The 12073-nt window shown below is 42.4% G+C and overlaps 1 protein-coding gene across 2 annotated transcripts in view; it reads right to left on the bottom strand.

The window, feature by feature from the left end:
* Positions 1-12073, bottom strand: part of PBX4 (PBX homeobox 4) — a 42047-nt gene that overhangs the window by 16230 nt on the left and 13744 nt on the right. For both annotated transcript variants that reach the window (XM_084836430.1, XM_084836432.1), the window contains exons 3-4: positions 1066-1307; positions 7-197 (exon numbers count right to left, since the gene is read on the bottom strand). In XM_084836430.1, coding sequence (XP_084692556.1) covers positions 7-197; positions 1066-1307 — 433 coding nt within the window. The remainder of the gene's footprint in view (positions 1-6; positions 198-1065; positions 1308-12073) is intronic.

Here is a 12073-nt window from a genome sequence, read left to right as displayed (position 1 = left end):
TATTACCTTGCATCAAGAAACCGCGAGCGCAAGATCATCACAGCCTCACACGTGCTCTGTTTCAGCTGCATCTGGATCGTGCTGAACTTCCCATGAATTATATTCACCATGCGCTCAATTTCTTTGGGTGAAATTGGCCTTGTTCTACTCTGTTCCCGGAGCAGGTTCATAACATGGGTGGTGAACTCACTGCAGGCCTGTAAATAAGTATAAGATAAGCACATTTAACTGAAGCAAAGACAAAAGATCACTCAAATCAGGCCTCACTTCATCATCACATATAATCCATAACTGATAAGTAGGAGTAATAATTATTCAAGAGACTGCACAAGGAGCAGATGAATTTGACATCACTGCAGTCTCAAGATTAATACATTATATAGTTTTAAAAGATATACTTTCGGTGACTTTACTGGGCTTGATGTGCAGCAACAACAACTGGACATTTTGTAGTCTACATTAGACAGGTCTGCTTAGAAAACCTGCATACTGTCACTACATCTTATCATTAATAGGCAGGTCTTTAAACAACTCTTATGTTGTCAAATATATTTGTGTCTATATATTTAGGTTTGCACCATGCAACCATAGTTACACACAAATGCCCCCATTGGTACCAATCTCTGGAAATCAGATTGTGCCCTGTTGAAACGCACAGTTGTTCCATGAGGAAAAGAGGGATTTTACAGGAGTTCTACCCAAAATTCCTCTATGAAACATAGCAGCTGGTGTTGGCTTCTGGGCATGGATGGATACTATCCATGCAAGTGAGGCAGTTCTAGCAAGGAAAGTCACCTAAAACTGTTGACTCGACTGCATTTAATACAACCAAGAATCAGGAAAGGTCACAGTCCTGAAGCTACATAAAAGCTCATAAAAAGACACAAGACCGCAGCCTTAATTAAATTATACACCCTGCCATTTTTACTTTAGCACAGTAGATAGTTGGATGGATTATTATTATTTTTATAAGAACAGTATACTCCCTGCACTGTGACCACAAAGGAAAAACGATAAATTGTTTTTAACTGAGATGATAAAAACTCTTCCATGCAGAAAGATCACCTGTTCATATTTCTCTAGCTCAGAGTGGTATATCTGTCGGATCTGTGACAGCTTGGCCCTGTAGTCAGAGTGTTCAATGCTATTGTCATTTGGACAGCCACCTGATGTTGCTGCTATGGCCGCTGGTCCTCCTCTTCCCCGCTTCTCGGGCCCGGAGACACCCTCAGCCAGCAACATGTTATCTAGTCTCATTAGCTGAGCATCAGGGGGGTCTTCTTCCTGAATACCACGTATACTTAACACTGGATAAATATAAATAGGGAGCAGAGTATTATTTCAGATGCAGGGGAAAAAAAGTAGGAGTTGATTTTTATTTACCCCCATGTTCTCTTTGCACAGAAATTATCAACCATGACTTCAGAGGCATAGGTGCACTGCAAATGCATAGCACATGAACAAAAGGCCAAAAACACTGAAGATTTTGTTTTTACTGGGTACGTAATTGGACTATAGAACTCAGAGGATGGAGCTGAGACTACAGAGGTAGGGCTATTAAAAGAGAGATGGGACATTGCCGCATTGGTAAACACATGTTACATATGGCCATCAAGAGCAATAACATCTAAAAGTATTTGCAAGGCCAATGACATTCCCCACATTGATACATACATACAACATACGCAGGAGGCCAGTGGAGATTCTAGACTCCTTAAAACTTCAGTATTCTAACCAACATCAACCACAACATTATATGGACTTTGTGTTAAATGAATTCTTGACAATATCCAGTCCAGTCTCTCTCTCTCTCTCCCTCTCTCTCTCTCTCTCTCTCTCACACTCACACACAGTGTGAAGTAATACTTCCAGACAGATGGATGAAAGCTGTGCCTTTGATCATCATTGCGAGTCCTTTCTAAGCTTCTCCTGTGTTTTTTGAAGACTGTTTTCTCTACAACCAAGAGTCCAAAGATTCAGTTTTTAAAATGGCAAGTGGTGCAGAACACTTTTGTGCCACCTCCCCTGCTATGAGAAAACTGGTGCAAACTTTGACACTACGGAGGTGCACGCACAAAGTTGTCCTGGCTTTTGTTTGTCTATAGGAGGCCATGTATTGGGGATGTTCAGGTCTACACTTCCTTCCATGGGTCCAAAAATCCTCACAGGCATTGGAGCCTTAAAAAATGGCCTTGTGAATAGACTGCTGAAGTATGTTTGTGAGTGCGTGCATGCATGCAAGCATGTGTGCATGCGTGTGTTTATTGCACTTTCATCCCACCTTTCCTCCAAGGAGTATTCACAGTTCCTCTTCCCCCTGCCCCATCTATCTTAACAATTGTAGCTAGCCTAAAATGACCCAGTGAACTTCATGGCTGAGTAGAGATTTGAAAAAGGGTCATCCTAATCTAGTTCCATCCACTACACTACTACATTGGATGCTTTTCCTCCCATACAAACTGCTGTTTGTAGGACTTGGCTAGTGCCTCCTTTTACACCTTGAGTCTCTACTCCTCCCTCTTAGCCCCATCACACTTTTGGTGCTGCTTAGCTTACAGTGCTCTCTGTACTCTTAAGGGGAGGTAGAAGTGTGCTAGCAGAGGCAGGCAACTCAACAGAGTCTCCTCCTTTTCCCCTAAGCCTCTCCTAGCCCAGCTGGATCCCAGCAGCCACGTTTGCTAGAGAACCTAAGGGCCAAGTAATGGTAGTATCCTAGGTAATTTGGACCAGCTGGGATTCAAGAATGTGGGCTAGACAATGATAGGGCTAAGTTCTGGAAGATGTATAGAAATAGTAATATGAAATAGAAGGGCTATGAGCATATGGAGAGTACTTTTCCCTCACCACCAAATAACTGCAACCAGTTGCAACTCCTTGGAGGAGGAACTGCCAAGTCAGATCCTACCATTTCCACAAGGGGTTCAAGCTATTGCTATGCTGATTCTAGGGCTGGGTACAGGCGCCAGAGCAATGCCACCTGTTGCAGCATAGTACTGAGAGTCCACACACCTGGATCCCAAACATTCCTATGCCTATTCATATAAACAGACCTCTAGACAACCCTTTTCTTAATATCTCAGAACCTGTCATTAGTCATAAATATTTTTTTATTAAGGCCAAAAGCATTAACTGGATTGAATAATTAGTTACAGCTTATAGTGTGGATTTTTAATTACACATTAACTGAAGTTCCCATGTAAAAGAGCTCCATTCAGGCAATGTATTTAAAATTATTTTCCAAACAAAGAATGGATTTGTCGCTGTTAATTAGCGTAGAGAAACTGTTATCTTCATTAAATAGCCTCAAAATATCACTTGAGCCAAATTACTTTAATATTTATCCCAATCAGTTAATTAATCAATTAAATGAATAATAGTACAACAATAAATTGACTAAAAAAAACCCTTTCAACTAGTTGGCAGCCTTAATTTTTATGGATGTTTTTAATGGACAATTCTCAGCACCATAAACCCCTGAGAACCTGTGCAGTCACATACACTAACATGCCATGGTTCGTTCTGATCCCTAATCATAACACTCTCTACATATTCATCAAAATGGAAAATAATTAGACTGAGTCAAGTGAAATTCCCATCATTTCTAATTAGCCCTTAATTAAAACACATCACAACCTAAGGTACTGAGGCCTCACTCAATATGCAAATGCAATCATTGCAATATATTTACATATCATTAATTAACACGCTGCGGTGCTGTAATGAACTGTACGAGAGCACCGGTGCCAAAACAAGAATGATATGCAATTTGTTTAGGCTCGTTTTCCAATCCAGATTTCTCTCTTCCATGTGGCAACAGAGCAGCGGGGCTCATATTCCTGTCTTATGATGGAACATTTCTGTTAACAGAGAGGAAAAACATATCTATTGATTAACTGAAATATGCAAGAGGCAAACACAGGATGATTGTGCTGATTCAGTCAACACAAGTTAGAACTTTGGCTTAAATGCTGAGTTCTCTTTAGGGTCCAAGAAAGACTTAGTTCAACTAGTGTTAGGAGGACAATGATAAATGTAATAAAAGCAGCAGTGCATGCAAACAATGATTAAAAAGGAACTCCGGACTTGTCTGTGATGCCACCTAAAAAAGGGCTCAAAAGCTGAAACAAGCATATCTAAATATTTTAACTATAAGCCTTAATTTGTTGATGTAGAACAGGTACAGACAACTGGAGGTCTAAGGGCTCCACCCTTCTCCCATGGACTTCCCATCTGGTCTCCAGAATATCCTCTGACCCCCCAAGGACCTTCCCCTTACTATCCATCCTCAGCTGCTGTCTCCCATGCAAGAAAGACATGGACGAGTCTCTTCAGATCCAGCAAGAGGGGTTTTGGTAGTGACCCCCCTTTATTATTCATCTCAGCTGTTGCTATTCACACTAGAAGGGTGTTTAATGAGCTAATTTGCATATGTCTCAGCAGTTCATGTATTCTGGTTCTGCCCACTGACTCAGTACTGTTGTCCTAGCTCAGTTCAAAATATGGCCCCACTTAAAAATGAGCTGCCAACTACAGGATGTTCTGTTTTTACAAGGCTATAGCTGCGGTCCTATGCCCCACTGAACTTAGTGGGACTTATGTCAGAGTACGCATGCACAGGATAAGGCTGCATGTATATAATGGTGCATAGGTATGCCTTTACATGATTAAAGATGATCTCAGAGTCAAATAACATGCGATGTTAGCCACATCTTTGAATCCCATGATTGGGGTTCTCCTTTTCTTTTAAACTCACAGTGGGGGAGATGGAGATCACAGCACAGGGGGAGAGGGGGTTTTTAATCCTGTTACCAGAGCCACCTTATGTTCACTTCACATCCATCAAGCTATTCTTTCCAGGCCTTTGATATAAGGTACAAGTGATCCACCAGACAGCATCCTTTGCTCAACAGGATTACACCCCTGTTAAGTTTATGCTCTAAGGGCCAAATACTGGCATGATGATTTTAGGGCGCAATCCAATGGGGATAGTCAGCCGCCTCCAAACTTCACGGAGGCGACCAACTATCCAATGCAGGGTGGTCAGAGCGCAGAGAAGATCTCCTCCGTGCTCCAGCCACCCTGCATTAGCGGCTAGACAGCCGCTTTCGGCTGTCTAGCCAGATTCGGTCGGGGTGGGGAGGCAGAACGGCATTCAGGAAGAGGCGTAACAACACTTCCACCATCCCCTCCCCACCCCTAAGAACGCCCCCCTTTCCCCTGCTCTGCGCTGCTCTTATGAGTGTGGAGCCAGGGATGAACTGTGCCTCTTACAAGGCAGTGGGGGCAGGGAGGCGATTTTCTGGGAACTGGCCTCGGAGTGCTGGCTCTGAGGTCAGTTCCTGAAAACCAAATAATCCTGCCGCTGTCTAGTGGCCATAGGATTGTGCCCTTAATTGGACAATTCTCAGCAGCGTAAAGACACGTGTTTTCTTTTCATGTGTCCACCCTGTTTACATATGAAGTGGAAGTGGGAGGGTGTCTTCCTTTAACAATAAAATGGAGCAAGCAGGAGAGGCACTGAATCTTCCCCCCTCCTGCAAGTTACTTCCCCTTACTCCATTGCTCTAGATATCTTTCTCAATTCCCAGCTCGCTTCTGGTATCAGAGCCAGAAGTGGCAGGAGCAACAGTGAGTGAATGTAAAGCACAGGCCAGAAAATATTCAGCATCCGTCTCCCATTCACTCCTTTTACTTGTTAAGAAATCCCAACACACACACACACACACACACACACACTCTATGTGGGAGTTGGGCAGACATGTGATCATCATATCATCATCATCTTGTTTGGCCCTAAGCGAACAACTGTAAACTAACCTGACTCAGCTTTCACATGTGCATTTTTTAATTCAACCACACCTTTCTACCGCACCTGAAAGCACAGTTCCACTGCTTTGGCCTGTTTTCTGCCAATGCACATTTTGTGCTAAGAAAAAAATATTATGTCTACCGTCTACTCTGTTGCAATGAATAATGGAGTGGGAGGATCCTTCACTTCAAAAAGGACACTAACCAGGAAATCCAACAATAATTACCCTGAATCTCAGACCCTTCGAACAGTAGGAGCTTAACAGCTATGGAGCACACACACACACGCAACCATTAAAGTGTGACATATCTCCATTTTCTTACAGCTTGAATGTTTTCTTTTCCTTAGGAGTAAAACTGTGGACAAAACATTTTGCCACACCTTGACTGAAATTTGGTAGGGCTGCCAGGGTCCACAAATAATTGTTTTAGGGACAGATCTGGCCCATAAGCCACCAGTTGCCATTTCTGCCTTGGCACCACTTTCTGCCATTGTTCCAACAGACTTCCTCTTCAATATTCCCCTACTAAAGGTGGGATCAATGACCTGAGGACAATGGGGGATACCAAGAGCCATTAAATTCACAGATCAGGGCACTCTTATGACCCCACCCAACAAATTTCAATGGTATTAAGTGCCTCTGTTGTTCAGCTGCCCGTCTTAACACAGAAATTTAAATCTGAGAAAGTCAAAATCCAAACGGATGGCTCAGAATATACAAGTAGATTTGACCAAGCGCATTTAGTGATACAGAACCACTGTATTCTAGCGGTTTTCTTACTGTTTACTATAGGCTATTGTAAGCATGCTGGCACCTCAACAAAGAGTAACTCGGGGAGGGGGGAGCACAAACTGAAGGCCAAATACTTTTAACTGATTCAAGAGTTGAGAACAACCTTGTGTTCCTAAATTGTTATAACAGAGCCTCAACCCTAGTGCTACAGTATGACCAAGTCTTTGTTTGCTTGAAGCAGTAACATCTGCTCCCCATAATTTAAATAAGGAACAGACAGGCCATCAGACATTCAAAAACCTATGAGACCTAAACAAATCCAGCGTAACTATGGGGCTGCAATCCCTTGGTGCAAATATGTTCCAGTTAAAATGAATTTCAACTTGCAGGTTTTAAAAAAGGCAAACTGCACACCCAGAAAGGCAAATCCCACCAGGAAACACATTTCATTAAATAGAGCTTTTGAATCCATGCCTGTTCTCAGCTGTGGAAAGAGAGAGAGAGAGGAAACCCAATAAAAGATAAACAGACTGCATTCTCCTAGTTCTGCAAAGCTATCCTGCCATAAAGGGCAATTGCTGTCATAAGAAAGCAGAATATGCTACCCATAAAGCTCTCATTAATCATAAGCATGCCTAGCTTGCTTCTTGCAAGGTTTCCATGGGCTAGGAAAAGCTTAGGAAAATCAATGTAGCCAGCGCTGGCCTTGCAGCGCAGCAGGGCAGGTGATTCCATATAACATATGGGTATTTCCAAGTGGAAACCACACCAGAAATAACCTCTTTTGTTGGCCCCTCTCTTACTCATCATTCAATTACCTGGGACAAGCGTGGTTAGAAGCCTGGATTATGCATCACAGAAAATTGAATTCACAAGTCACTGAAAATATGGCAATTAAAACCTTGCATGAACTACTGATCTGGCCCTCCAGAGTTCAATATCAATATCATATCAATAACGTATATCTGATCTGAACCACATACACAGGGCTAATATAGCTTTGTGGCTGAGATTGGAGACACATACTTGTTTTTAATAGAGTTGAAGGGGTAGGTTACAGACACCATTTTCCATGGTGTATACGCTCATTTCTTTTGTCATTTTGTTATTGATGGTCAGATAGTTTTGAAGAACTACAAGAACCTGCTAACCTGTAAACTGCGATGGAAGACTCTATGAGTGTGTGTACCACAGGCAACAATGCCACTATCATGCCACTCTCAATTGTGTGACAAAAAATTACTGCTTATCTCCAGTCTAAGAGAAGGAGCTGTCAGCTGGGAAGTTGCTTACTCAAATCTCACCTCAGCCATGAGTTAACAGCCTCAGGCAAGCTTCCTTCTCTCTCTCTCTCTCTCTGTGTGTGTGCGCGCGCGCGTGCGCGCCTTTGTTATATAGGGATAATAATACTGGCTTACCTCACAGAACTCATGTAAAGACTAATGAAATAATGGGTTGGATCCAGAAACTTTGGGTTACCCTGCAGAAGAGATTTGGAGGGCATGGAGGGGGCTGCAGGAGGAAGAAGAGGAAAGTCCTGTTCTGCAAGTGGTAGCCTTCTGCACACGGAAGAACATTTCTGGAACCAACCCTATATATATAACTCTGAACACTTTGTTTTTATTTAGGACTTTTTATAAATATTATCATCATTATATTTGCTTCACTGATGTCATGGGATAACCACTGCAAGTGTAATGTTATGATACTTAAAACTGTACGAAGGAAAGAAAAGCTTCCCCATTTCAATTAGAAAAATGTATGTGGACAAAAAGATAGTAAACTGGGTATTGCAACTGTTAACAATTAGCAGAGGTTGTCACAGCCTTCTGTCTTCTCACAACTCCTGCTAAAGTTCCTGTCGAACCTTCTCCCAGAGAAAACAAAAAACAACATGAGGATTATTTTTCTCCCTTTGCTTAAGTTAATTGCCCAAATTCACTTGAAAAAAACCCTTCATGTGGGAAGTAACATATCAAACAATACAGCTGTTTATTCAGAGTCACAGTGAGAGGACAAATTTGGCAGACTTAAGAGAATGACAGATCTCAAACCACACCTACAGAGATGTGGCCCTACCATGGAACGAGGGGAGGCGATCACTTCAGACAATTGATTTTGGGCATAATTAAGAGCAGCAGAATAGGAAGCAGATAGAACTGACTCCTGAGGCACATTTGGGCACTATCCTGTGCAAATCCCACTAGTGCCCTTGTGCAGCTCTTGTTCAGTGAAGGTTATCTAGGAGGATTTCCCAGGGGAAAACACTAAACCATCAGAAGAACATGAGCTGTGTATTCAAAACACACAAATGTCAAAATCAGAAATTTGCTCATTCCTGGGCAGCGGTGCAGAACCTCAAATCTGGGGGCTAATCCAGCCCTCCAACAGTCCCAATCTGGCCCTCCAGAGTTCCCCAGAAGGCCCCAACCCATTTCCCCCGGCCACAACCCATTTCCCCCATCCACTGATTTCCGGTGGTTTCCCAGCTTTTGTGCAGTTTTTTTCCCCCATTCTAAAAGGCTGGAAATGCCACTTCTAAATTGTAGTTACTGGCAGTAAGAGCTTTACGCTAAAATAGCTGGTATTTTTGGCCTCACCACTTTTGCATTCAGTCCTGCCCACCACTGGAATGCAGCCACTGGGAGGTTCTCTGAAATGGAATTTGGCCCTCGGTCTGAAATAACTTCAACATCCCTGGTCTAAGGTGACCAGATGCAAAGGAAAAAAGAGACCCTGTTTCTTTACTGGCTGTACAGAAGGCAGAGTTTCAGAAGGTGCAGTTTTTCTCAGACCTGCATGCTGCACCTGACAACTAGTCCATCACCCAGAGTGGCTGGGTGACCAGCCAGATGGGCAATTAATAAATTTAATAAATAAAATAATTTAATAAATTTAATAAATAAACTTCCCTCTTCTATGAACACAATTATTAGAAGTAGAGGAGCCCTGTCTTCCTTTGCATTTTGTCCACATACCTAGACCATTCACATGTTAATCCCATATTCCATGATGCCAAGGTAAGTCTCTCATTTCTTTATACATACAAGGAATTTGAAAGATATGCTCGTTAAAAGTGATTTGGGGGGTGAAAAAGGTGTTTGGCAGCAAACTATTTTGAGTTTGCCCACCCCGAGGGGGCACCATTCATGCTGGAAATGTGTACATTGTAAATATACATGTACAATGGAGTTTTTCGTTAATCAGCAGTATGGAATAAATACATTTTGAATCATTTTATGTCTTGAAATAGTAGGAATGTCATTTATATAGTGCCCATTCAAGAAAATGTATGTGGGTAAAACTTCCAGGGTTCTCAAAACCTGAATGGGTGAGCATTTGAGTAACATCAGGGATGGAACGAAAGGATCTTGGCACAACATTGTTTTGACAGTAGCCATACTGTTTCAGATGTGAAATTGTGGATGCTGTAAAGGGTGGATCAGGAAGATGAAAGTGTCATTAAGAACATTAATTAAGTGGTTCTGGAGTTTGGGAATCTGCCCCCAAGATGCTTGAATGAGGAGATGCAATTTCTTCCCTTATGACTGTGTTCTGGATTTCCCCTATTATTATAAAAATGAAATTTAGGGAGCAATCCTACACCCCCTAGACAGCATCTGGGGGACATAGGATTTTTCTGTTTCCTGGCTCTGTGCTCAAAGCCAGGAAATCATGCTCCCCACCCCCTCAGAGCCAGCATGGAGAGAACTGTGCCAGCTGCCTCTCTAGGCATGGTAAACAGAGCTCAAAGAACGGGGAAAGGAGGCGTTCCTGGGGGCGGGAAGGGGAAGAGGCTGGGGTGGCTGCCTTATGCCTTTCCCTATCGCCACCCCAGCCTCCTTCCTTCCTAGAAGCCTCTATCAGACAGACGAAATTGCCCATCTAAAATGCAGCATGGAAGGTGTGAGTGTGCCTCCCTCTCTGCATAGGATACTCTTAAGACTCCGAATTCCAGGGCTGACAAGTACCCAAGGTGCAACCCATAGGATTGCACCCTTAGTGATAGCCCCTGGGGAGTGAAGATACTCTTGTTCTTTGTTTTTTGAGATAAGGCCTAGAGGGAAATCTTTGCACCTGGGTTTATAAAGATTATATAGAGTGCTATTTCAATGTCATGTGACTACGCAGTGGTAAGAAGTTGGTTTAGCTAGTGCAGGTAAGGTAGTTTTGTATATTTGTTTGTGGGTTTTCATTTGTGAATTTTCTTGTGTTTGAAAGTTGGCAATTTTATAGAAGAATATGCATTTGTGAATTATGTAGTTAATTAGTCTATGGTAGTTTTGTGCTTTCTATTTTGTGTATAAATGTTTTTAAACTACAATATCACACGTTTCAGGTAGTCCCTCACGAAGGAGTAGGTTTCTAAAATGCAGGGCTTGCACAAAAATAAACAGGCACTTTATGATTTTGTGCCACTTTTGGTTTTTGCATTTTCTGTGCCTCCCTGTTACTGTTGTGAAGACAATCCTACCACCTGCCATAACCCTGCAGGTAGCCACTTGCTCGGGGCAAATGAAAGTTTCTTCCAAGTGAGGAGCTTGCCAGTCCTACTGCTCAAACCATGCTCTGGCATACAGGCATATGGGGACAGGCTAGAAAACCTTTTGTACCCATCTGCAAGCATGCATGAATCACTCGCTGAAAAGGCAAAGAACAGTGTGAGAGATGTGTTGTTCAAATGGATTTTAGAAGACGGCCCTCCAATCCAAAATGACAGCCAACTATCTGCTATTCACAGATCTTTATGTCATGACACCTAAGAGTGCAGAATGATTGCATGCCAGACACAGCATAAAAGGCATCACCTGCCATTATCATGTTGATTGTGATAATATGAATGTTATGCAAATTACATTCATTATGCAGAAATTAAATTATACAAATTAGCCACAGCTCTCTAGAGCAAGACATTTCCACTGTGGCCTTCAGTGCTCAACAAGTTGTGCGTCCCATAAAAAGAGGTTCGTCTACAATTAGATTAGTTTCACATATAACAACCCTCTCACACAGAATCCAAATTCAATCAGCTCAAAAGAGCAAATACAAAAAGAAGGTTAACCAGGCGGAATAAAACATTGAAAAATGACTGAACGGTGTTTGTCAGTGAACAGCTGACAACACTGGGTGGCCCCAGGCAAAAGCCATTCACTTCTAAAAAGTTAGCAGGGAGTGAGGCAAGTGTAAATGCAGCTTCATGTCAGCCCTTGATTTCTTGGCTTATGAGAAATGCACTAGGTACGTACATGTGGCACTGTAGTGAATTTTAAACCAAGATCACTCAAGCAAACAACTGTCTTTCTTTGTATCGTTCCTCAGTACTTACACTGTTAGAAGCAAAGTACAGATATCTACAATAAAGCCTGGAAATATTCAATGTGCTATCTGATTCAGGTGACAATCCTGCATAGAGAGTTAGGCTGCTAAAATCCTAATGAAGTCAGTGAGATTTAAGCAGTTATTCTCTGCAGGATTGCAGCCCAAGTCCCACTGATGTCAACTCAAGTGCTTGGAGAACTGCAGCGGATTAA

Source organism: Heloderma suspectum, chromosome 2 (genome assembly GCF_057233095.1).
Source record: "Heloderma suspectum isolate Gila_16-S chromosome 2, 16-S_ref, whole genome shotgun sequence".
Lineage (NCBI taxonomy): Eukaryota > Metazoa > Chordata > Lepidosauria > Squamata > Helodermatidae > Heloderma > Heloderma suspectum.
This window is presented reverse-complemented; position numbering and strand designations above follow the sequence as displayed.